At 49.6% G+C, this 26,366-nt stretch overlaps 3 protein-coding genes across 14 annotated transcripts in view; 1 reads left to right on the plus strand and 2 right to left on the minus strand.

Annotated features, from left to right (window-relative positions):
* Positions 1-374: 374 nt before the first annotated feature.
* LOC120898727 (39S ribosomal protein L17, mitochondrial) lies at positions 375-1,259 on the minus strand. Its single transcript, XM_040304955.1, has one exon. The coding sequence runs from the start codon at positions 1,105-1,107 to the stop codon at positions 523-525; it is 585 nt and encodes a 194-aa protein (XP_040160889.1). The 5' UTR covers positions 1,108-1,259; the 3' UTR covers positions 375-522.
* A 352-nt stretch (positions 1,260-1,611) lies between these two features.
* The window catches only part of LOC120898720 (homeotic protein female sterile), a 65,895-nt gene continuing 41,140 nt past the window's right edge, over positions 1,612-26,366 (plus strand). For 5 of the 11 annotated variants that reach the window (XR_005738693.1, XR_005738694.1, XM_040304939.1 and 2 more), the window contains exons 1-3: positions 2,094-2,921; positions 11,816-12,318; positions 18,936-22,993. Coding sequence is in view for 9 of the 11 variants with exons in the window: in XM_040304939.1 (XP_040160873.1) it covers positions 12,021-12,318; positions 18,936-22,993 (4,356 nt within the window). In the remaining 2 variants the exon portion in view is untranslated. Of the gene's footprint in view, positions 1,741-2,093; positions 2,922-11,815; positions 12,319-18,935; positions 22,994-26,366 lie in introns of those variants that run through there. The other 6 variants (XM_040304934.1, XM_040304933.1, XM_040304935.1 and 3 more) reach the window with 6 other exon arrangements.
* LOC120898725 (E3 ubiquitin-protein ligase synoviolin A-like) lies at positions 23,903-25,259 on the minus strand. Of its 2 annotated transcripts, none has more exons than XM_040304953.1 (2): positions 24,379-25,259; positions 23,903-24,263 (listed from the first exon to the last, which is right to left on the minus strand). In XM_040304953.1, exon 1 carries the CDS (start codon positions 25,228-25,230, stop codon positions 24,505-24,507), a length of 726 nt encoding a protein of 241 aa, XP_040160887.1. In that variant the 5' UTR covers positions 25,231-25,259; the 3' UTR covers positions 23,903-24,263; positions 24,379-24,504. The 2 variants fall into 2 exon arrangements, with proteins under 2 accessions (XP_040160887.1, XP_040160886.1); XM_040304952.1 differs by having other exon boundaries at positions 23,903-24,266.

The raw sequence follows: 26,366 nt of genomic DNA on the forward strand, positions 1-26,366 counted from the left end.
CTCAATCCCATCCTCCAGCGGGGATCATGTTACATCCAATTTATTTCATCCCCCTCCGCGTGTTTATCCCATCCCAGTGTGGGAAACCGCAGCATCTACCATCCCCCTCCGCTCACCCGTGAATGTCCTTTCCAATTTGGGGAAACGCACTAGCGAACCATATCCTTGACACAGATTCGATTGTGTGTCTTCTGTTTGTGTGGTCGATTCGATGGGGTTGTCCCGTGTGTGTGTGTGTGTTTGTACCCTACACGCCTATGCGATTGCGTTTCGCGTCCTTAGATAGCGATTGTATGTAATCCTTGCAGCATCCACAACCCGCGCGGAGGAAAAAATCAATAACGGAGTATAACTACGCACGACACCATACTGCATTTGGTTTGAGCGAATGCGAGCAAAACTCGTCGCTGCTCGCGCGCCCTTCCTTTTTAAGGGAAGTTTTTTATTATTATTTTCCGTGAGCCACTCTACTTTAACTCTAAACAAATGAATGATACTCTATTCTATGTACACGTGGGAAAACTAAACTGCCTTTGGTTGCTCCCCGCTGCCAGGGACCGCTGCCTCCGTGCCAATCTGTGCCGCTATCTCCGCATACTTCTCCCGCCGGTAGTCCTTCTTCGCCTCGTCCATCAGCACGTTGTGCAGCAGGTTCCGGTTGTTGGACTGGTTGGGCAGCAGCGGCGGGTACGGGTTGCCCCGGAGCTCCAGCACCGCTCGCTTCCGGTACCAGCCCGGGTACTCCTTGGGGGCTTTGTACATACGCGTGGCGGACACCTTGTACTCCTCGAACCGGGGCACCAGCACCTTGAACAGTTTGTGCACCAGCTGCTTCTCCAGCAGCCAGTAGTCGGCCATCTCCATCGTCGGCTTGTGGCAGTCGCCGTGCCGGATCGCGTCCGAGATGAGCCGCTCCGCGTAGCCGCGCGCCTCGTCCGCCCGCTGGTAGTTGAGTTCGATGCGCTCGTGCCTCACCAGTTCCGTCACCGTTTTGCGCAGCTTGGCCAGCCGGCCCTCCGGTCCGTCGATGTTTTTGAGGTTGCGGTGCCGCGGACGGACCGCAATTCGCAGCTGCGACATCAGCTTCGTTACTTCCGCCTGATTCATCGCTAATGGATGGATGCCAAAGCACTTTACTTAATAGGAGAAAATTCACCAATATCCCGGCATTCGGTACTGTTGTTACTCAATCAAAACACACCACATTTCTTTCGCCCGGCTCACGGGCCTCGTTGACAGATCAGCTGTCAAACGCACAGCTGCGCACACACACACACACCACAATGGTAGGTCTGTCAGTGGGACGCTTTTTTTGCTTCGCTTTGTACACATTATTTATTTGAAGCTTTTTACGATAATTTGCGTATGAACGTTCGTGTGTTTACCAGTTTTGTGTGAATTGCATCATGACCAGTGTAGCACTTAAACTAAATCCGAATAAAAAGCAGTAAAGAACATTGCTGTACCCTTAACAAAACACATCAAATCCATCCGTTGGCCAAAAGTCTACTCACTCTAATCCCATAATGCAGCACGCAAGCGCTAGCGGCACTCTTCTCGCACGCAGCAGCACGGCTATCGCTCAGCTTCTCACTCTCACCAACAGTAGAGTCTACCGCTGGCTCCACGAAACGCGAAGCCTGCCGCATGTCTTCCTAATGTTTTCTAATTCAAAAGTTACCAAGCCGCGAACCAGCAACAGTGTGGTGTGCGTCGCTAGTGTTATTCGCTTCTGTAAACGTATGTGCACTGTAGTGTCGGTATTGTTGTGTAGTGTATGTGTGCGTGGATGTGAAGAAGGATCAGCAGTGCAAGGCTCGCGCGTGGCTCATGTTAATAGCAACTTAAAAGATTATAAAATTTGATTGTTTTTATATTGTATTCGCTTACTTCAACTGTTCATCCTTTGCTGCACATTTCCACAAACACACACACACACACACGTACACACTTGTACACACGCAATCACGTTCTCCCTCTCTCTTGGTGTATCTGTGCGTCCATCTCTCTTTCGCTCGCTTGCTTTGTGCAACGGGGTCCTCGGCTGTGTGTGTGTGTGTGTCGCGTTCTGTCCGTGATTCGAAACCGGTCAGTCGCCTGGCCAATTCCAGTTCTGCGTTCGTTGCTCGATGGTCCAGCGTGTCGGCCGCGCGCACAGCCTCCGTGGAGACAGAACAAACAGAAAATTTCTCTCCCCGTGCTTTGACCCCCTCCCCCCCTATTCCGGAGTAGAACGTCCGAACGCAGGGAGTTGTGCATCCGGTGGTGGTGATGGTGCTGCGCTGCGCGCTGTGGTTTGCTTGTGCCACGGAAAACGTATCGATCCACGCGTGTGTACCGGGGAAGGAGTGCGTTTCTTTTGTGTACGCGGGGCCAAGTTTTTGTTGCATCTCCAATAAAAAAGTTTAATACAAAGGTGTTTTTTTTTGGTTGTTTTGGGTGTACAGTGAATGCACACACGCACACATCCACAAGGGTGGCGGAGGATGTGATGGGAATGTGTTGAAATCTAAAAGTAAAGATCCCAGTGCTGGAGTGAGTGAGTGAGACAGTGAAGTATCAACGTTCTGCGCAACCCCTTTTTGTTGTGTGGTGCCGCAGCGCCAGCGGAGAGAGTGTGTGAAAGAAGTGTTTCTATTCTGTGTACGAGAGTGAGGAAAAGCCGTGAAGACGTGTTTTTCCAGCCAACCAGCAACGTGTGTGTTTGTTGACGTGTACTACCCAGGGCAACAACAGGAGTAAACGATTCAGACGCCCAAGAAAAGCGGCTCCAATATATACTATTGCTTGACGCGCGGGTAGAGAAATCCGAAAAGTGTTCCTGCTGCTGCTTGTACTTGCACGAAAGGACGACAGAGGAAGCGAGGAAGCAATCCAACAATAGCACTGCCTACTGCGTGTGTGTGCACCTTGTGCGACCTGTAAGTGTATCCTTTCTCTCTTGCTGTGTGTTTGTGTGCTTGTAGCCCTTCCAACCCCCCAAAAGGGTTATACTACATGTCCGGGATTGTTGTTCTGATTAGAAGCTTGTGTTTTTGTGTGTCTGTTTGCCTGTGTGTATACGACACACACGCGCGGGTGCCATTTATGTGACGCCTGCCCCAACGTCCGTTAGCAGCACACCACCATAGAACCAAGCCAATGGAAAAGGGGGCAAAATAGTGCGAAAGCTGTCACCTTTTTTCCGCTGGTTTCTTCTTCTTCTTGTTCTTCTGATGCCGCTGGTGCCTTCGGGCTGTTCCGGGTTGCATTTGTTTTAATAGAACCATAAGTATGCAGGGCATACTTATCCACGCACACCCACTAGCGCGGCCAGATGAGAAAGAAAGAGAGGCAAAAGGAAAACGATGCGATGTTAAATCTTCATCCGCTTTATGGCTTGAGAAAATGCTCTAAAGGTGTGTTGGGAAAGCTAACCCGCGCGCTCGTGTGTGTGCCTATGTGTACCTTAAGTGGGCTGGGAATGAGCGCTCGGGAAGAAAATGCAACACTTTTATTAGAATCGACCCACAAAAAAAAAGAAGAGACGGAGATTTGAAAACCTTGATGCTTTTATTCAACGTGTACCACGTCTTGTGCAGAAAAGACAGGTTGTCCAATGAGGAGGTTTTATTTACGCAATGAAGTGAACGATGACAGATGTAACAGCACGCGTTGGTCATGCTCTTTTTCAACCCTTTTACAGTGTCCAGACAAAACAAGAACATGGAAAGGCCACCCCGAAATCACCGGAAGAGAGAGGGAGAGTCCCCGGGGAGGGAGCAAAGAACCGAAACGACGGAGGCGGGGGCCGCCAATATGCGTGTGCGGCGTGTAGAACACACAATGCAACTCACAACACAAAACCCTCACGCACACGTGGTGGAGTGGGTTGGGGGAGGAGTTGAACGCAGCGAGGTGAAGCGAGACTAGTTTGGAATCCATCCCAGCAGCCATCGACCCGCCCGGGTACGACGCTCTCTTCCTCCCTTTGTGTGTGGCCGCGCGCGCGCTCTTGCGTGTGTGTGCAGCAAGATGAAAGAGGAAAGCGCGCGCGCGAGAGAAAGAAAGAGAAAGAAAGTGCGCTATTTAGAACGAACGCACGCAATGGGAACGGGAAGCAGGTGTGCGCGAGCGAGAGGAAGGAGCGGTTAAGCGCTTGATGATGAGTTTTATCCGCCATCGATGATGCTGCTCTCCCTCCGGCGGATACACACCTGTGCGTCCGTGCCGGTGGAAGGGAGATGGCTAGAGGGCGGTCTAGCCCCCGTCTCGCTGCCGCTGCTGCTGCGTTCTTGATCCGTTTTCGCCCTGTGTGCGTCTGGTTTTTGTGTGGCTCTCCTTGTGGCATGGTGGAAGGTTTTTGACGGGATGGAAGAAATTTGCGTGTAAAGAGAGCGAGAGAGAGAGAGAGAGATGCGATTTTTGTGTATGTGCTGGGTAGAGGATTTTCCATCCGACCAGCACCGCAGGTAGTACTGAGCCATTAGAACACAGCCACGAATTGGGCAGGAAAATTAGACGACTCCAGACACACTCACACACACACACCCCCACACACACACAATTTACAAGTGCCGGGTTTTTCCTCCACAAGCGCGCGCTAGTATGTGTGGCTGTAACTTGAAGCAGATGCGTGTGTTTGTGAGCCTCCCAGCGAGAAGTGCGCTGAACCCCTCCTGTGTGCGCCATGATGCAAATGCTGTTGTGTTCGATCCAGTTTCTGGTTTGCGTGTGCGTGTGTGTGTGTTGGTAGGCCGTCGAGCGGGAGGGGGGAATAGGGCGCGCGGGGTCCGCAAAAGAGTTGTTTGAACTCTTCAGCTGCTGCGCTGTTGTTGCTGGCTTTTGTTGCTTTTGTTGGTTTCGTGCAATGCTTCGCTGCGCCGTGGAGCGCGCTCTCTCGCTCTCTCTCTCTCTCGTGCGCCCTTGCTTGTCGCCCGTTCGGGAATGGGATGCTCTTGCTCTTTCGCGCCTCATGCTGCTGTTGCTGCTCTGTTGTGATCGAACTCGGACTGACACGGCGGCAGCACTTGTTGTGTTTTCCCTTTTTTTTCCTTTCTTCGTTTTCTTTTCATCAACAAACCGCCCTGTCCAATCCCCATGCCACCCACAATACAACCGACCGACCCTTCTATTGCGTGCGATTTTCCACACACACGCAGTATGTGAGCCTTTCCACGCACCCCTCCCCTCCCCACCACCACTCTTTCCCTTTTTGTTGTCGATACCGCAGAGCCGGCGCATACACACAAAACACACGGCGGCGGCATGTTTTTCCACCGCACGCTTTTCGTTTGTTGTACACCTGTGTGTGCGTGTGTGTGTGTGGGGGGGTTGGTGTGTGTTACGAACTTTTGACAGCTTTTTCCCAGCACGCACACGCCATCGCTGTTGTTGGTGGATACGTTTGCTTCTGTGTTTGGTGTGATATTGTTTGCCCACCACCAAACCCACCACCCCCTGGGAGTCGCTACACTTCCTGCCAGTGTTTGGTGTGCTGTTTCGTACGTGTTTGTTTCATTTTTCACCAATGTGGCGTGAGCCTGGGAGGGTGATTCGGTTGTAGAACGGGCGGAGTTTTCCAGCTGGGCGGGGGTGGTAAATCAACACACCCATTTTCCTCTTGCCTTTGGCCCCACCGCCCTTGACAGAGGCTCCGGAAGCAACGAAATGGTGCGATTGTCACTGTTTCGTGACCTCAATGAACAAAAATCGATCGAAACGTTTTTTTTTTCACCACCTCCGCCAAATGTTGCCAGTTGGTGAAGTCGTCCAAACCTGGCCCGATGCCTGGAGCGGTCATTTTGATTTATCTTATCAACCGAACGTGGCCATCATGATTGACAGACGCGGCATGATTTTTCGGGGCCGCCAAATGCGCGCACCCCGTTCGATTGATAACGCGTTCGGCTCTGATAATGCGTTCAATAAACATAAAACACAGACGGCCGTGTCAGCCACAGCCATGCAGCTCGCAGGTGACCCGGACAACACGGCAGCGGCATTCCTTCGTGATGAAGGAGAGAAGCGAAAGAAATGTTTCTTTCTCGCATGAAAGATGAAAGAAGATCCCTGAAAAGAAGCTGTTAGAAACGTTAGACGTTGCATTCGTCGCTTCCCTGTACCAGTTAGGAATCGCTGTACCCACACCACCCGAGAAGTTCTTTTGTTATTCATGTGTTCTTTTTATTGATTTTTTGTTTGCCCGCCTATCGCTTATCGGAATGATAACACGTGGCGGCTGAAATTGATTAGAGACGCGAGACAGCTGCGTAACAGCGGGGTGCAGGTTCCCGGAAGTGTAGGACGTAGGTGTGACGTGTGAACGAACACAGACAACAGTTCCAGGGGGATATTTCATCGCCCAGGGAAGGATGAATCATCGCCGACACCTGTTTATTGGTGCTGAAGGGTTAATGTGGCAAGGATTCATATTGAGCCAAGTTCCGCTGGTGCAGTACGTACTGGGAAGGGTCGATCAATTTCCTTTTCTCTTTCGCTGTTTTTCTATGTTAGGATTTTGGGATATTTAAATGTTGCATTTAAAATGTTGCTTAATTAACGTTTGCATGTAAAAATGGCTAGCTGAAGAAAAAAACGAAAGAGATAGTTTATTTCAATTAGCATTCTTTGAAAGGTAATTTTTCAAGCTTATTAGCAAAAATATATCTACGACCTTGCGAGGTGCATTTTGTCAATTATTCAGAATTTCCTCGCCATGACGGAGAAAGACATGTGTGTGGTCATTTTTTCTTAGATCTACCTTAGATTGGTATCAATTCCTCCTCAGTTTTCGCCACAAAATTGTTGGAGTAGACCTTCTGCATCATATTTGGTCCAGAAAATGTTGACGGAACGCGGCAGGAAAATGTTGGACCGGTTCACGGCCTAGGATGTCATATCGAACTTCCGATCGCACTGAGTGTTGGCGTTATTGCTTGCCAGTCGACGCGATTTCTGCTTCCTGATATGTTTGCTCATGTTTTCCAAGTACTTTGTCACTGTTCAACCAGTTGCATCCTCTTCCCGGCCAAGCAAACGCAGCGATGTAGCGGCTTTTCCCTCAGTCTTCATCGTCAGCTTCCTTTGGAGCTTTTTGTCGCTTTGGAGCTTTTTGTCAGAGCCGTCAGGGCCATTCGGAACAGGGCTTGCTTTCGATGCACTGATTGTTGTCGAATTTGGTGCCGAGATGTTGTAGACGCCGTAAAAGGCTTATACGACGTCCAGAAACTGCCGTACGGAGTTCGTGTTAGACGAAGTTGCTTCACCCTTTTTGCAATCATGGTAAGAGTTCGACTGATAGTGATTGTCCGTTCAAATTTTGTCTGCTGGCTCTTGGGATACTATTATTGCAATTAACGTTTCGTTAGTGCGGATAATTCCATAAAAATTCGACAATTTTTTATATTATTTTTCAAACGCCTATAAATATTTATATGGAAAAAATGGAGTTCAAACAAGACCGAACGAATACTTCAGTAAAATACTTTCTTGTTATATTGTAGCTGGAGTACGGTTGAGTTTAGTCAAGTTAGAGCCTATTACCTAAACTCTGCGAAAGATTATTTATCACTTTCACTACTAATTAATCATACCATCTCCGGAAAGCAGGTACAGTAGAGCCCCTCTTCTGTTCCCAATTGGTAGTTGTAGTGGAATGCTGGAATGTAATTGATTTAGTTTTTCCTTTCTGCACCATAGCGTACACACACCTACCTAACCCTCCCGCCCCACCACTCAAATTGAATCAGCCCATTACATTACGCTTAGTTCAGTGACTTGTCCATCCTAATGGCCGGCAAGATTATCAATTAGGGATGGTGTGTTGGTGGTAGTGGTACATCTTGCACCCTTTCTACGCCAGCGAGAAGAAGGCAATAAAGTACAAAACAAGGCCCCCCAAAAAAAAAACCGGAGAAGGGAAATAAAGGAAACGTATCATCGAGCCCTGATGAAACAGCGAATAATCGGTGGATAATATACCCCTCCCCCATCCCACCGGTGGACGGTGGAAATTGATTCCCATTGGGTTTGTGTTTTGTTTGTTGGCCTTTTTTGTTGTTTTTCGCTTGCTCATTACTTTCCTTACGTATTATGAAACAGATTAAGAGAACCACCCTGCACCCCCCCCCCTCCCCCCTGAAACGGACACACACACTCGTTCACACTCGATATGGGCTCGAACAAAAAAAGTGAAGTCTGTCTCACCCTCGAGGAAAGCACCAACCACCCCTTCACACCGTTTTTTGGTGTGGGTCTGGGGTGGGCGGCCTGGGTGCTACGTTTTTTTCTTTCTTTCTTTTTTTGTATCGCTTCCATCCACCCAATCGCCCATGCAGTAGCAGAACATATTTGTTACGCATGAAATCGCGCATAAACACCTTTACCCGGGGGTGAGGGTACTTCTATCTTCTTCGTTTTTTTGCCGCCGGTTTTTTGTCTCGCTTTTTTTTTTAGCCAATAAACTGACCGAGTTGCCGGGGGTGCCCTTTTGCACACAAGGGTGCGTGTCCGGTGCGCTGGCACTGCCTGCCGCCCTGCTGGAGTATGTATGCCCGTCGAGTGGCCATCCAACTGCGAATTGTTGTGAGGAGAGCCGGTGCAGGTGAAAGTACTCTTTGCAAGCCGGGGATGGCGTGCGAGGAGAAGGAAGAGAAGCGTGTGGAGTAGCGCCACCAAACTGTCCTTGAAAATATTTAACCCAAAAAACATCGGAGAGCCGGTTTTTCAGCCAGGTCGTCGAGATGTTGCGAAGGGAAAAGGTTTGAAATTTGCGCGAATCGCGCGCTCAAGCCGCCTGTTTATGCTGACGTGCCATTTTATTGTTATGCTTACAAACCGGTCAATGAACGCCGCCACCACCACCACCACCACTGTAAGCGTTGCCCGCCACTACAGCCCTATTGTGTTGAGAAAATGGAAAACAAAAATTCCAATCCACTCTAGCAGCAAAAAATAAATAAACCGGGTTGTACGAAGGGAGGATGCTTTGGTGTGTGACACATTCCAACCGAAGCACCATCGGTGGGCTCATTTTCTGTGTCATCGCACCCCGTCGTTGGCCACTTATCGGACACAAGGGGCAGGCGTTTGGCATTTGAAATGGTGTAGTAAAGTAGGCAAAAACAAAAAAAAAACCTCTAGCCGTAGTACAAATGATGTTGTAGATGGGCAGCGAACGATAAGCAAGCCCCCCCGCGCCGGCTGGACAGTGACAACACTCAAAATGGTTCCATTTTTTCTGGCGCATTTTCGGTGCTCGATCGAGTGACATTGTTCTATAAATGATTTTCCCTTCGCCACTTCAATCTACCGACGGTTGTTACGAGTCGTCGAAGGCACTATTTGAAGTGTACCAGCGTCCACAATGGTCGTTGGTTGGATGTCAATATTGCTTTTTTGTCGATTATGACTTTTTCCTCACACGTCTTTTGTATCGGGTTGTCAGTTTTAGCCTGTTTTTTAGTCTTCAGTAGGTAGATTTGAATTTGATTTTGAGTATTGGATGCAACTGACACATGTGGGCTGGTTGACCCAATCGAAAAAGCTGCTAAACCGTGCTAGTGTTGGTTTAAGGATATTTTTTTCTGCTACCACTTTACTTCCGCATTACGTTTGCTTAGTGTGTTTCACTGATTTTCTATTTGGTTCTTCTATGAGGAAAATTTTTCCATCAGTTTTCAATCTCTTAGGCACTACAATGGATTAGAGCAGCGGGCGGCAAACCGTTGAGTTAAAGGACCAAATTAAGCAATTGATCCAGAACCGCGGGCCAGAAGAATGCACTGTTTGCATTTTTTTTAATATTTCCTCCTAAATGATTATATTATAAAACTTAAAAGAATTAACAAAAAAACATGAATAGTCAAGCAATACGATTGGTGATAGTGTTGTGTTGCTGCGATCATATCACCCAAGGTTTAAAAAAATGGTAATTCCTATCACAAAAACTAATTGTACAAAATTATTAGTTAAGAATCGCCAACAGAGTGCGCAAAAGCAGCGTGATCAGTCAAAACAAAAAAACAAGGGCAATATTGCTTCTTGATAAAAACCTCTCTTCGCATGGCGCAAAAATGATTGGAGCTATTCTGGCGATGATTTAAAAGCCTTTACGATTGAATAATAATCGAGTAGTAATTATCAAAATGTTTTATATAGCAAAGCCATTCCTCCTGAATAAAACAAATTGCTTTGCGGACAAATAATGCCATGTCAGACAAATTGATAACTGATTCCTTATGAACAAGCTATTATACAGTCGTTGTACTCATAAAAACAACAATCATACGGGGATTTTGACCATAATGGTAAGCCCACCAATCCATATTACGATAATACAAGTTGAAAGACGGTGTGCAATGTCATACTAAAACGAAGTTCAGTGATTTCAATAGATTCTTCTCATCTTTCAAAATCAGGTTAATCCTTTGGTGGGCTGGATTGAATGTGATGGCGGCCCGCCGGACTTTACCGCTGGATTAGTTCATATGAAAACCCATCTCTAAACTATCCTCCCAATCGATCGAGCAAAATTCGTCAAATAAAACAAATCTTCTTTGTGCGATTTGCCTAAAAACCCAACGCCGCCCTCGGTCTAACTTTCTCCCGCGAAAGCCATCACCTTTTTTTTTGGGGGGATGGGAGGAGGCTAATTCGTACTTTCCAAGCGGGAAATTCCCTTCCCAAATTGCATTTGTTTTGGTTTTTTTTTTTTTTGTTTCACCGACGTCCAAACCCACCCACGCCCCGCGGGAATGGTGGAAAAGTAAAGCAGCAACCTGCTCGATGATGATGATGATGAAACTGTTTCCTGTTTTCCAAAGCACCACTGCTGCTGGAAGCTATCACTCGAAGCTTTTCTTAATGAACGGAACCGTTTAAAATATTCCGAAATATCCGGGAAGCGGAGGAGGAAGCGACGTCCACCCACTGGCTGCAATTGCCATCACCGATGACTGACCCTCCCGCCCCTTTAAGCTGTGGCATATCACATTTCACTGCGGAAAATTGGACCAGCAACAACGCGGCAACAAATCTGTGTTCTACTCTCGCGTACTCCGCCAGCAAGGCTGCAGCAGGAAACCTGTGGATAGAAGGGGGCTTTCGTTCCGATTTTTAGTAGAAAATAATGACATATTTACATTTGAATGGTTGCAATGTACCCGGCAGGGGACTGGGGCAGAGGTGCAGAGTGAAGAGAGTGTACCACGGTGTACCCCGCCACTTGTGGATGCTGTTGATACGATTATTATTGTACCTTTCTCACGGTTTCATCGAGTGAAAATAGAGGCACTAGTCGGGGCACGCCTCTCTTCCCCGTGGCGTGTGTTAGTTGTTGGTGGCTCGTGCAGCTGGGAAAGAGACCAGATTGAAGGGAGGGGGTGGGGGAGGGGGTGGGGTAGAGCAAAGAGAATATATTTCAAACACTGTCAGCCGCACCAAAGTAATTAAGTTTAGGAAAAGCTCGGAAGAGTACAGCAATGAAATTGAAAAAAAAACTAGACTTAGTGAAAGCAGCCCGTCAACAGCGCAGCATTAGCAATAGCTGAAGGGAATGGAACAACGGTGAGCGGGAACTGGGGGGTGGTATGTTTGTGTGTGTGTGTGTGTAATAGCCGGGACACAAGCACAAACGTTAAAATCAACAACAGCCACCGGGGGATGGGTACGCCGGCGCTACAATTAACCTATTTGCTTGAGACTCTGCCCGTCCATGTGCTTTTTTTTTCTTTAAATGTGAAATGAACCATAAATTAATCGTAAATTTTCAATAAACCACCACACCTAATCTAATTGACGTTTTATTCCTCTAATATTTATCCATTACAAACAGCGCTCGTCATTTGCAAGGAACACGGATTTCGCGGGCGCAATCCAGTCGTCGCTCGTCCAGCCCAGAGAACGGAGAAGGCGAAAGGATCGATCCTCGTCCTGCTACAGGACGCAGGAGGAGGTGGAGAGGAGAAAAACAAGAAGCCGCGTGGTAGCCGCGTGCCGCACATCCTGCCCTGCGCTGCTGCACTGGCAACACCAGCAGCATGATGGCCGATACGTCCACCAGCAACGGTGGTGTGGCCGCCGGGTCGTCCTCGGTGGTGGGCGGTGGCAGCGGCGGCGCCCTCGACCCGAACGTCATCCCCCAGTGGAAGAAGGAGCTGATCCAGCGGCGCAAGAACCTGGCCAAAACGATCGGTGCCGTCGCGACACAGGTGCACGATTCGGCGTCGACCGTGGCGGCGGCCATCTCGGCTTCCGCCTCATCGCCGGTGCTGGCCCACCCGCGCACACCGACCGGCGGGTTGCCCGTGGGCAGTCCGTTCTATGCCGGAACGAAAGGTAAAAAAAACACTGGCAAACTGTTCAATCTTAATTTATTTGGGTTAATGGTCGTATGTATGTATCCATGTGTGTGGTATTACATGTAAATAGAACCATTTTTTTGTTTTTGGTGGGTCATATTCGTTCTGAAATTTCTTCGTTATAAAGCCATGTTTTCTCTCGATATGATAACGCATCGAAATGGTGTAACAATTTATATTGGAATTTAAGTTAACTTTTACTTGGTTTCTCTATTTCGAATTGGTTTGAAAGTTTGGGATTGATAAAAGCGTTATTTAAGCAACATTTAGGTTCTCAATTCAAAAGTCAAGCTCAGAATTTGGAAGGAATTGAAGGAATAGTGCAATAAATGTATTTTGTGTCTTTTTTCAAAGTGCTACATTAAAATGATTGAAATGAAATCATTTTGTTTGTTAATTGATGTGATCGATTGCATAATTTTACGTTTTAAAATGATACAAGGCTCCAGTTCCATGAGACTGCAATTCATATTCACTTGTTCACTTGTTCCAAAACACTGAGTACTTCACCTCTGATTGAGATTAACGTTATCGGTCCACTACAAACGACGACCGACCAGCAAAAAACCTCTCGCCACACCGCAATGAGCTCATCGATTCGTAGACAAACATTAAATCATACATGGTTGGCTTTTGCGCTACTTCCCTTCTCGTGCATAATGTGTGTTGGATTTGGGGGGGGGGTTTGGATGCTGCTTGCAATTACATGACAATACTTCGTGCCTGTCTCTGGCCCCCATTATTATCTCTGTGGAGACTAGTGGTGTGCTGCCTGGAGTGCAGCCACGACTCCGTTCCGAATTCGGTTATTTGAAGTAAGATTTCGACTCTGGTAAAGTTACGGCTGCGGAGTCGTGTGGAGTCGTCCGGGGGCATTTCATTTCACGGTGTTTTTTTCTTTATTCATTTTGCTTGTGCATTTCTCTGAACGACTCCGGACGACTCCGAACAATTCTGGACGATTCCGGACGACTCTGAACGACTCCGAACGATTCTGGACTATTCCGGCCGACTCTATAAGACTTTGAACGTCTCTGGACAACTCCAAACGATTCCGACTCCGGACGACTCCGAACGACTCCAGATAATTCTGGTTGACTCCGGATGACTCCGGACGACTCCAGACGATTCCGACTCTAGACGACTCCGACTCCGGTCGACTCCGGACAACTCCAAATAATGTAGACTCCGCACGACTTTAGACGACTCCAGATGATTCCGGATGATTTCAGACGACTCCGGGCAATTCCGAACAGCTCCAGACGATTCGAAACGGCTCCGGATATTGCTGGGCGGATCTACCTTCCGGAACCGTTTCCGACATTTTCGGAGTCGGATCGGAGTTGTCTCCAGATTTTTGCCAACGCTACCCATCGCTGGCAGAAACCATTCACCAGCAAGCTGCTGCTGCACTGACTCATGCATGTGTCGATAATGTATTGCCTGCAGTAATCCCTGTTTTATTGTTGCTCCACTCCAACTTTCTACCACCAACCCTTTTACTTCTCTGTCGCCTGTTAAGCCCTTTTTGCGAAGTGACTACGCCGCCAAACTATTGATCCTTTGCAAGGGCTTGCTTTGCTTTTGGATGTAAGGGGGTCGAGTGTCGCGCGAGTGTAACACAACGACACACAGCGGGCCGTATACGGGGTAGTGATAAGAATCCGTCACATCATGTTTGTTTTTGCTCTTCTCCCGGGTGGCGGCTTAGCGGCGATTATCTTATCGAGCGGGGCGACAGGGCTCACTTGGATTACTTGGTAGGTTCGCTTCATTGCCTCCTCGGCTAAGCGCACATTATTATCAGATCCTCCCGGTAGCGGTTCTGACCCTAGGTTTGCAAACTTGCGCGTGATAGCGGTGTGTTGATCCAAGGGTCGGGGTGGGTGGTACATTTCTGCCAGCATCGTGAGTTTTTAGATCAAGTGCGGCTACTACACGTTATTGAATGGATTTACTGTACCTATATAATTCCTTTTTTGCGTAAAATCCTACTTATGCCGCGCGGCCTATTGCAGGCTATTGAAATTTACCACTCATCTCATCTCATCTCATCTCAACTGGATATAGTCAGGCCTTGTTACGGGGGGGAAACGGTCCAGTTGGGAATCGGTCCTCTATCCAACCTTGTAGGAGCCGACGCATCGATCGAATAGACCACTGGAGCGCTGCAATGTTTCAATGTTACTTGTTTATAACAATCCAGAATCCTGCCCTTGTACCTGTTCCAACTATCGGTCCCCTCACAATCCTTAAATCAACTATCGCAACAACTCAGAGATTAACCTTTTAAACAAAACTAATTAGGAAGTGTTCTGTGTCTGCTAACAACTGGCGTCCTTCACATACTCCCCGTCCGTCTCTGAAACCGCATACACGCCTCGTGTGTGTACGATCGTGCCTAAAAAAGCGTTTCATTTCATTGAGCGCGCGCACTAAACGTGTCGTCGATTTGTTTCAATTTACTTCTGGCGACCTAGGCGAACCGGTGTGCAATTCCCGCCCCGTTGCAAAATGTCGTCGAAATGTCTTCGTCGCCGTCACGACGGTGGCTTCGACCTTCGCACGTACCAAAACACATATGAGTGGCGGCATGGCGCGATGTCCAACCGAACAGCATTGGCTCTGGGGGGCGCGCACTCCGGCTGGTTCAATTCTACATTTTTCCGTTTGTTTTCTTTTTGCGGCTGTACTTGGATAAATAAACACAGAGAGGCAGCGAAACTCAGGTGGACGGCGGTCGAATGGACCCCCCGTTCCCTCCGATTGCCTTCGGATAGAAAGTACGAAATGGAATTTGCGCTTGCTTTGACTTCGAGCTTGCAATTAAATTTGGAGCTCGGCTTTTCCGCCACCACACGGTGTGCTCCCCGTCGTCAACTCACTTCACTGTTGGTAATTGATTATGCATTTTTTGGAACAATGTTGTGTATGTGTGTGCTTTTTTGTATGTTTGGTCTGCGTTCGAGAGTCGCTGCTTTTCGATGGTTTTTGGTTTTAGCTTTTGTTGTGCAGCCGGACAGCATTAGCGATCTTTTTTTCTTTTTTTTTACTGCTGTTGGCACATTAGGTTTATGGCGGTGCGCGCGATGGTGTGCCACATTAGTATAGCAGGAAAGATCATGTGGTGTGCGGTGTGACGGTGGGGGCGCACGCTCATTAATTAGATGTATTGGGTGGACTGGTGACCAGGGGCAAACTCGCGTCATCAAGGGTAGGGAAAAATCCAAAGTTCTTCTGCTGAGTGTGATGAAAAATTCATTAGCAGCGGGAGCATTCCGAGTATCAGTATCACGGGAAGCTTCATTAAAATTCTGGGAGGAGTTGTGGTGTGCTGCTCTTGCATGGCCAATTTAGTACACGAAGAGGTGTGTTATTTGTTTTAAAGTAAATTAAATTAAGCCACACTTAACCCATTAGTTGGGGGTAACTGTCGTTGGTAGTTCGGAGTGTAATTTTTTAGTCGATTGTTGCTTTTTTGCCTCCACTTTGACGCAGATTTCTTCTATTTGTCATTTTTGTCAATTGTTTTATAAAAAAGCATGTCTCTATTTCCTTCGAAGTTTCCTTTTGAACAATAGAAATCGCAAAGAAAAGTAAATTTCATTCGCATTGCGTTACTTTCAGTTGATTCAATCCAATTGATCTTGCGTTAAATTGTTTCTTTTTTGTCATCCTTTCGATCTCATCAGATGCATAAAACCAAACCACCTTAAAGACAACCTGTCCCGGTTTTGTTTGATTTCGAGAGCCGCAATGTGTGGACTGCGCACGCTTTGAGAGCTCTCTAACGCCAGCCCCATGCAGTAAAAGCAAAAACCCATCACAAAACCAATGCAAATTGGTTGGGGCATGCAAATGCTCTCCACTCTGCGTGTGTAGTGTGTGGCAATCGGCATTTTTTTGTTTTGTTTTCGCCGCTGTCGTTGTATGTTGTGACAGAAAAAAAAGCAAGCAGCAGCCTGCATGGGCGCGCAGATGATTCGTGAAGCAGGGAAAACGAGGGGGAATTAGTTTTATTTGTTATGCAGCGTTTCGCGAGACGCGTTCATATGCAAATGTGTGTGGACGCGATAGGATGTGCCATGTGTGTTACGATTGTGGAACACCAGTGACCGGGGGGACCAATTGTCGAACCGAAGAAAACGATGTGATGACGAGGGATTTTCACTTTATTTTGTTACTTTAAAACCTTTAAAATTGTGACAGTGATCAACGGAAAGCAAGAGAGACAAATTTAGAGAAAAAATGTTTGTGATGCGTGTTTGGGTCGCTGCCGTAGCATTTCTACACACTTTTTCCTTCAAATCTCAATCGATGCCATCGCTCTTCAATGGTGCAAAAAATAGTGTACTAAATTTGGCATTCAACGACGAAAGCGTTGTATTCCGGGTAAAAGGGAGCTACGGCTTACCATCACACACACATACACACTTATGCATACATTGGAGCAACAACAACAAAAAAGCACATAAACTCACGCGATTAATCGGATGTTTATTTGTTTGGTTCTGTTGCTCTTTTTTTCGTTTGCACTAAAAAAAGTCTGCGTGCGCAGTTTTTGTCGTCTTGGTGTTGGTTGGTTTGGAAAGCTGCAATTTTTGCCGCTGCGTAAACAAAATTCATTTTGCTCATATTTCCAACACTTTTGCTGAGCTGTCCATCGCACCTTTGTACAGTTATGGTAACCATTGTTCATAGGTTTATCGAAATGCTTTAATTTAAAATAAGATAATAAAATGTGGAGCTTCTTTTAATTGTGTTTCTAATAAACGGTGCCTTTCAAGCAGCGAACACACATGGTGCAATTGAACGGTGCATCATTTGAAACGTGATCATCTCCTACTTGCTTCAAACACTATGTAAATGGGATAATCAGGAAGGAAAATCAGTCCCAGATAGTGCCGGACTGCTGAGCTAAATGTTATGTAGTATTACGTTAGTTGTCTAGCAGCTCACCGCCTATTTTCCATTGCCATCTTTTCTTAGGACGTTTGTTTTTTCATCGTGCCTTACACAAAGCCCTAGGCTATTAGATGGACATAGCGAACGATCCCTTAATGTGTTTACATTCAATCTAAAAATAAAAGAAGTACAAATACGACGCAAAACACTACATATACACAAAAACTCTTCTGGTTTCCCTATCATTGAAATCGTTCGAACGAAGTGTAGCGATCATAACAAAACCAATAACGTTACACAACCAACGATAAATTATTCACTCAGAGTTGCGAAATTTTGGTTCTATTCTTCTCACTGGGAAAAAAACGTGTGCCTACCCTTCCGTTCTGTGTTCATTACCCCAGCGGTGGCGAAAAACTCATTCATTCTGGCGCTCGTTCTGGAGATCGCTTCAATGAACCTGTGCTCCCCAGAGCGCCCCCCCACACAGCATCGCCACCGCACGGTGTCGTGCTGCCCTATGCTGCCAAAGCCAATGAACTCAACCAGCGGTACTTTGATTTATGTTTTGATTTCATTTCTCTCGCTCATGCGCGCTTGTGCTGGAGATGTCTTGCTCACGCGTCTGCCCAGGTGCACACGATCTCGTCGTTCTGCTTCGGCGTGTTTTGAACGAACGTTCGCAATGGAGCAACGCCGATCGTGTGCTATAAAACGTTAACCCTCATGCCGGCTTCATTATGGCAAATTGTTCGTTAAAATATTTTTGTTTTATTATTTTGATCATCTTTATTGGATTTCATCATCCTATTGGATTTCATGGATTTTTTTCTATGGGAATAACAAATTCTAATAATATCCTAGTAACCAGATGTTAATGTCTACCTTTTTTTTGTATTTTATGCCATAAAACAGAGAAATTAATTGTTTCATGAAATAAGCGTATTAAGTAATACATCTCAGACATAATGTTTATGCTTCAATGGACTTCTAGTAACCACTAATAAATGTACAGCACAAGCTACTGTTGTTGTTGTTAGTATGGTTTAGAGAGGCTTTGGCTCCTGCGGAGTTCTTTCGCCTCTTTCAGCACAAGCTACGTTATCAAATCGAGTGTAAAACATGGAACTTAACGAAGAAATTCATTTGTTTGTGGTTTGTGTCTCGGCTAGTTTATAGCAAACTCCAACACCCCGTGTTCATCATGGTTTTGCCCTGTAACTAATCATTCATTGTTGTTTATTTTCCTCTTCCCCTATCCGTCACCCTGTGGCATTCGGCAATGTGTACATTACTCACCCACCGCGCACCCGTCCCCCTCCTCACCACTGCACTTCGCGCCACGTCGTGTAACAAATTGTACTGTTATCAACACTTCATCCAACCAACGCACCACCAAACGGGGGTCGGGCCTCCCTACATTAATATCTTTATCCAACTACAACTGTGTGATGGTGGTGGTTCTGCTGGCGATTGTGTGATCACTTATACCATCATGCCCCCTTACGCTCCACGTTATGTGTTGCACTTTACTTGCGATCATCTGGTGTTGTGTATGCTCGTCCATCGCTCACTCTACCGTTCGCACACGCAATGGAATTTGTTTATTTCCTTGATTGCCCTACCCTACACAACCCTTCCAACGTTATGTTCATTCCATTCAATGTGTGTGTGTGTGTGTACATGTAGAAAATCAACCCACAAACACAAGCACCCCGCTCGATGGTACAGTGCCCGACAGCGAAACTGAGCACGATAGCCACGGCACCACAGTGCCAGCGATAGACAGCAGTAATGATTCCCTTCCACCTTCCGTTAATGCTCACACAGCAGCAGCAGCAGCAGCAGCTGTAACATCCCCCACAACAGCCCCCGGATCGTTCATGGGAGTTCATTTCGCGGCGAATGAACATCTGCAGCAGCAGCACCACCAACACCAGCAGCAGGCGCGCGGCGTCGGCAGTAGTAGTGTTGGTGTGCTGCGTGCCAGCGAAGCCGTAGCAGTGGTGGTGCAGCCGTCCTCGTCGGCAAGTGGATCATCGCCAACGTCGGTCCCGACGGCTAACGGAGCTCATTCGCATTCCAATGCCGGTTCGGAACACAGCGGCAGTAGTGCTGCCATCGCAACGAACCGCACGGGCTCCTCCGGCACCAATAGCAGCGTGATCGTCGAGCGTGAAAGTTCGTCCACCGTGTGCAGTAGTGGCGGTCCAGGTACGCATACGACCAGTGGCATTGGCAGTGGCAGCAGCAGCAGCAGCACCAGCGTCAAATCATTAGTGTCCGGTGCGAACGGTTCAGCGCAGCAGCAGCAGCAGCAGCAGCAGCACGGTAACGTGAGGGAGGGCGGCGTCGCAGCCAGGAAGATGGTCGCAGCCACGGCCGCGGAGGAGATCGTCGTCGTCTACGAAAAGAGTTCCGTGCTCGGTGGCCTGGCAGATGCAACTGGCGGTGGTGGTGGCGGCATCGGCGGTGGCGGCGTTGGCGCGGGCGGTATCACTGCGCTCGGCGATGCCGGCGAGGAGCTAAAGTACGGGCCCGGTATCGTGTCACGGTTGCGCTGCCGCTACCTGAGTCTGGCCCTGCGCCAGTCCGTCGCGAAGCAGCGCCCGTCGCTGAACAGTATGCGCCGTGCGACCAGCCTCAACAACCTGCTGGACGAGGAGAGCGAAGATCTGAGCGAACGGGAACAGTCAATCGGCAGCGAGGGTACGGGCCACGGTGGTGGACCGCATCAACAGCAGCAGCAGCAGCAGCAGCAGAAGAAATATCAATCGCAGAATTATCACTACCAACACCACCAACAGCAGCATCGCGAACAGTACGCCAACGGAAACGGCAACAATCATAACCATAACCATCAGCAGCAGCAGCAGCTTCATCCAACGGTAGTTCTGCAGCCACCGTACCAGAAGCAGCCGCAGCACCATTTCGCCCCGAAACAACAGCCGTGGATTCAGCAGCAGCTGCACAAGGAGGAGGAGGGTGGTGGTGGTGCGCAGACGGCACCGTTTCTGCGCGGCGTGCAAAACAGTTATACGCGAGCGAGCCGCCAGGTGGAGAAGAAGAACGAGTACAATCGCTACACCAAGCATCATCGCGGTGCTGGCGGTGCCGACGCGGTCCTGCTCAAGCGTGCTCGCTCAGTCGAGGCTCTGGTGCGCTACGATCACAAGGCCTGGGAGCGGGACGGCGTTAGCCCAGTCGTCGGACCAGCAGCAGCAGTAACAACAACGGCAGCAGCAGCAGCAGTCGCAGCAGCTCCAACGCCGGCGGCCCTTGCCGTGTCGCCCACTGCCGAGGTGGGCAGCAATGTGATCATACTGGACGAGATCGCACAGGCACCGACGACAGCACAGGCGACAGTACTGCCAGCTGGCAGTGGCAGCGAGGGGCACGCTACGACCAACGGTATTTCCAGTTCGGTCTCACCGACCGCCACGATGCTGATGAACGGTGGCAAGGGTGGTAGCGCCGCTGGTGGCGGCGCTGCTGCCACACCAACCGAGCTGCCGCTGCTGGTCAGCGATTGCGTGACGATCGAGGAGAAGATCATCAACGGGCGCGAGAAGGGCGACCCGAAACCGAAGCGGCTGACCTCGATCATCGACGCTGACGAGCGGCCACCGCCGGACGTGGTCAAGCAGACGATGAAGATCTTCGAGGCGAACGCGAACCGGCGCGGTGGGCGCGGCGTTAACGGGTCGACCAATGTTGGTTCCGACGTGGCGACCAAGGTGGCCAGCTACCGATCGATCATCATCTCCGGGTCGGCGACGGCCGGTGCCACCACGGCGGCGGCTGCCGTCGGGCCGGGCGAGAAACCACCCATCACCCATCCGAAGCCACCGCTCAGTCCCAAAAAGCCAAATATCATGCCGCGCACCGCTAGTCCGAAGCAGCAGCAGCAGCAGCAGCCGCATCAGGTCACCGCCGCTAAGCCTCCGCCAACACCCAAATCGCTCGAAGCTGTCAACAACCTCAAGAATGCACCGGCAACAGCAGCAGCAGTACCAATCGTCGCCGTCAAAAACAATAACAAAGCACCAATCGGTGGAGGAGGAGGCAGTGCGACGAGTGAGTCAACACCACCGTCTCCACCGGCCCGCAGTAAACATACGGCCGCAGCCGCAGCTGCCGCCGCCGCAGCACTCAACGGTGTTGGTGTTGGTGTCGCCGTCTCGAAGAACATGCAAAGCGACGACGACGGTACGCAATCTGCCGACCCGACGGCGGACGCGAAGACGGCGGACGCGAAGACGACGAACGCACTCAAGAACGGCGTAGGTACGGTGCGCGATCACCACCAACACCACGACAGCAGCAGCAACGGCACGACACAGACAGCGGCAGCCGTAACGCCATCGGCTAAGCAGTCGGCTCCAGGGTCAGACGGTGGCAACGGCGGCAGTGGCCACCAACACAAGCACAACGGCAATACAGCACTGGAGGCAGCAGCAGTACCGAGCGCCGCGTCATCGCCGACGACGGGAATTTGCGATTCGCCTTCGATCCAGCAGCTCACGACCAAGCTCGGCAGTCTACATCTGGCGACCTCTACGCCGACTGGCGCTGCGAACGGATCCGCCGTCTCGGTACAGGATCGCCGTAACCTCGAGTACGTAACGAGCGACGAGGAGGAGGAGGACGACGACGACGACGAAGACGTCGAAGAAGGAGAGGGCGACAACGTGGACGGTGAGAACGAGCGTGGACGGCGCAACAACAGCTCCCGGTCCTACCAGGTCAATCCCGAATCGAGCGAGAGCGAGGACGCACACGACGGTGCGGCCAGTGGTGGCAGCGAGAACGACGCGGACGACGACGAGGAAGCTGAACTCGACGACGACGACGAGCGTTCGGTGCGGAAGATTTCACGCACCGCGATGGAGAACATTGCCCGCGCCGGCACTACGACGCAGTTCCGATTCAATGGCGCTGTCAAATCGTACCTGCCCGGCGGTGCGATGGGGAAGCCCGCCGCTCCCGCTCCGAGCACTAAGGCACCCGCGCCCCCGATCCCGATGTCCCGCGAGAGTCTCGCCGGCAAGGCTAACGGTGCTTCCACAGCAGCAGCAGCGGTCCAGGCGATCGAGGTCAGCGGGCGCCTGCCGCCAGAGGGCGCCGCAAACAACAGTGTAAATGGTGTCGGTGGTGGTGGCAGTGCAAAACAACATAGCAGTGGTTCTACCGGTGCGCTATTGCAGCAGGGCGGCGGTGGCTCCGTTGGCTCGTCCACGGCACCATCGCCACCTTCCCTGACGCGGCGCGAGATCGAGAAGAATCAAATCAATCGCGAAAAGAGTGGTGAACCCGCGGTGCCAGCAGCAGCGGCATCATCCGGCACCAACAGCATTAACGGTAGTGTGGCCAGTGGTGGTGGTGTGCAAGTGGCAAGTGCGAATAATAATAATAATAATGCTAACAACGCGAATCCTAGTGGCGCGAGTGGTGGTGGTGGTGGTGGTGCGAAACAGACCAGTGCCGTCGACAGTACCACGTCGTTTGTGGCCAAATGGGGTACCGGTGGGATGGTGGGGAGCGGTGTAGCGGCGGTGTCCACTGCTGGACAGTCGTCGCCCCTGGCCGGGCTGGTGCCGGTGCGCAAAAAGACGAAACCGCCGCCGAGCCACCAGCAGGAGGGCACCAACACGATGGTGTTCAACTTTAGCGACCGCAAGGACGTGCCGGACTATATCGAGAACGATGGTGTCATCATCCGGCCACGCCCGAGAGAGCTGCCCAAGGTAAGTGTGCCCTTTCCGATGCGATTGAACCCGTCTGTGTGTGTGTGAGTGTGCGTGCGATATGGGGGCACTGGCGGGGCCCACGCAATATCCTGTGCCCATGTGTGGTGATAAAGGGCGGCGCTGGATGGATTCACTCAATCACAGCCCAGTGGGCCGACTCACTGAATAGATGGGGAGAGTCAGTGGGCGATAAGGGATCGGGCTCTGGTATCTTATCGACCCTAATTTCTTTCCCCCCTTTCGCAGTGCTTAATTCGGCAACATTCATGCTATGGATGTATGTATGATTGCGACCGCCGTGTATGCGTGTTCTGACGAGTGGTGCTCATAACTCAGTTCAATGTCGCGGAGCTGCACCTTGTTTGACTAACGCGGTGATTCATAGCGCGAACGTGTTCACCGGAAATCATATCCCCCCCCTCTCAGACAGGCGGTGAACTCGTAGAATGGCGGCATTAGATTATGGTTCGAACGCTGAGATTTCGCGATGGTCATGATAGCAACACATGCAGTGTGATGTGTGTGTGCGTGTGTTTTTTAACGGTCTTGGGTTGACTGGCGACCACCCAGGTATGCTGGTCGAATGATCCGCTTCGGACTGGAAACTACAGGATCTCTCTCACTACTCTGCTCTCAAGGTGTTTATTGATTGCTGAGCTGCTCTGGACAGAAATAGACATTCACGGGTGTTGTGTTGATCATAATAGAATTATCAACAGCATAGGGACAGCTCAGATTTATCAGAGATGATGGAAATAAACAACTGTGAAACTGTTAGAAAACTGGTGTAGTATTGTTACCTGTTTACTCACCTGGCATGATGTTTTTCTTTCCCAAAAGATGGCGCAGTGAATATGTATCCTTATTAAAGTAAAAACAGTTAAAAATGATCAAGAACCTAATACATAAGAGTTATAAAAATGTATGCTTCTCTTGAAATTCATTGCAATAGCTGATCGTAACAAAACATTAGAAACATTCTGGTCACTAATGGAATTCCGTCTACCCAATGAACGAAATGCGAAAACCGTAAGGTTATTGGAAATCGTATCCAAATATGTTAGAGGTCATTGGATGCAATAGATCTTCAGTGCCGAAATGAGTTTAGACAGTACAAAAAAAAATAGTTCCAAACAAATTTGATCCACTCGGTTTCGGCCCAGCCGAAGATGGTGGGTTTTTTTCTTCGCGCGTTATGCATCAAGAAGTCATCAGCGCAGCCTTTTTTCCGCTACCGCACTTCCCGGATGTGTGTTGGGCTTTCTGTCTGCTGAGAAATTACCGCAGAAAAGATCGACACAAAATCAAACGATTTAAATGAAGCCTGACGTGAAGGTTGTCGGTATAGCTACTGAACAACACTCCCACCACAGTACACTTACCGCGCGTTGTTTTCGAACCTACCGCTTCGATGGCCATATGTGGACTTCAGTCACGGCCAGTCACTAATATCCACTCTCAACAGATCAATCGACGGTATAATTTGGATGGCGATGACAAGTCACACTTCACAGCGGAGGCCTCGATTGCCGTGCCCGTTTGGCTACTGGGCCCGAGCAGAGGGCCTGCTTCAGTTGTTCCGATGCCGCCGGGCTTGGGGGCGAAGAACCCGCCCGGTGCGCTTTTTCGTACTCCTTGATGGTGTTTCTGAGCTGGACCGCTTTCTCCAGCAGATAGTGGAAGCGGCCACACACGCCGCAGCCTTCGCTATGTTTACCTTCCAGCTCCGTGCCGTCGATCGGCTGCTGCGAGGCACGAGAACTCTCCGGCGGTGGTGGCGTCAGCTCCGCCATCTCGACCGTGTTGCGTTCCGGCTCCTCTGCTCCACCGGCGCACGAGAACATATCCTCCGTGGAAACGGTTTTCCGTACCGGCGGCTGGTGTTCCTGGTCGCTTGAGTTAGCTTCATCCTGCTGCCCGTCCGGCGATGGCTGCATTTCGTGCGCCTCGAGTTGCTCCTGCCAGGTGAAGTGTATTACACGCATCGGAAAGGTCGGCTCGTGACGACACTCCGGGCAGCAGTGGCTTCGCATCGTCCAGTTCACGATGCACCGCTCGTGGAAGATGTGCCCGCACGTGGTGGCGTAGATGCGCCCACTGTCCAGCGAATCCCAGCAGATGGTGCAGATGACATCCATGTCCTTCTTGACGGGCGGAGTTGCGGCAGCGTCTCTGGGATTAAACGCGGGAATGGGTGGCTTTTTTGCGGCCTGAAGAATGTCTACTGAGAACATGCAGAAAAAAAAACCCAAACCTGTGTTGCTGTGTTCTTGGGTTACTTGGATTATGCAAGTTACAACCGTCACGACGCGATTGTTTACTGGCAGCGCAGAAGTGTAAACAATTGTCAAGATGATTTTGCATTGTGGTGTGATTTGCAGTGCCTAACGTTCGATAAACCGCGTCACGATCAAGATCGATCGTTTGATTAAGGGTCCTGCTGCACGGGACAGTGTCAAAGGTTTCCCAGTACACGCTCCCTTCTACACACACTGTGTAGCAAATGCAAATGTCAAACCATTCCGGGCGTTGTTGCCCCACTGGGTGTGCACTTTTCTCGTGAGGCAAACGTTGAACGTCACCTGCAAACCACTTCCCCTTTCGATGGGCCTTAAACACACTCAAGCAACCCGAGAGCGTGGAGCGATAGATGCTGCGGGCACCTCCTGTGCATCGTTCCGTCACGATTCATCATCATCCGCAAGAATTGTGTTGAGGTTGCCCACTACTGTCGTGCACGACTTTGAGGGGAGAGGGAAGGCGACTAGCATAAGTAGCTGGAAGGAGAAGACCTTTCCGGAGACACCATCGCCGATGGCAACCGCAACACCGCTGGGCGAGTTGTGAAATATGATCTTTACCTTTTTCATGTCTTTCGAAAAGTCAGAACGAAACAGTAAAGAGGCCGTTAAGAGAGAGAGAGGGGATCTTCACATTCCATGACCCAGCGCTGTTTTGAATCGCTGGTCCATTGACGTGCCCAATTTGCATTTCAGATTTTCTGCACACATTCCGTGAAATGTTTTTTTCTGTCTCTCTCATGCCTGGTTATGGTTGAGTTCTAGCTGCGGCTCTCGATGCGTTTCGGCGTATCATTCATGCGTATCGGCCCCTCGACGTCGCTTAACCAATAAGTTATTCCAGTCACCAGACGGCGGCATGAAAACTATCGAAATGAATAATGTATTCATTCAAGCCGCATGTGAAGAGGTGCGTCTTTGTTTTTGTGCGTTGCGAAGTTGATCGTCAATCTGCAACGGGGTATGCGGGTCGTTTGAACATCGCACCGTTGCGTGCGTTAGAATTTAAATATTTCAAAAACGGCAGTGAAACGGCTTCACGACGAGGCGTTTTGTGCCTAACAGTTTCA

The sequence above is a fragment of the Anopheles arabiensis genome, chromosome 2 (assembly GCF_016920715.1).
Source record: "Anopheles arabiensis isolate DONGOLA chromosome 2, AaraD3, whole genome shotgun sequence".
Classification (NCBI taxonomy): domain Eukaryota; kingdom Metazoa; phylum Arthropoda; class Insecta; order Diptera; family Culicidae; genus Anopheles; species Anopheles arabiensis.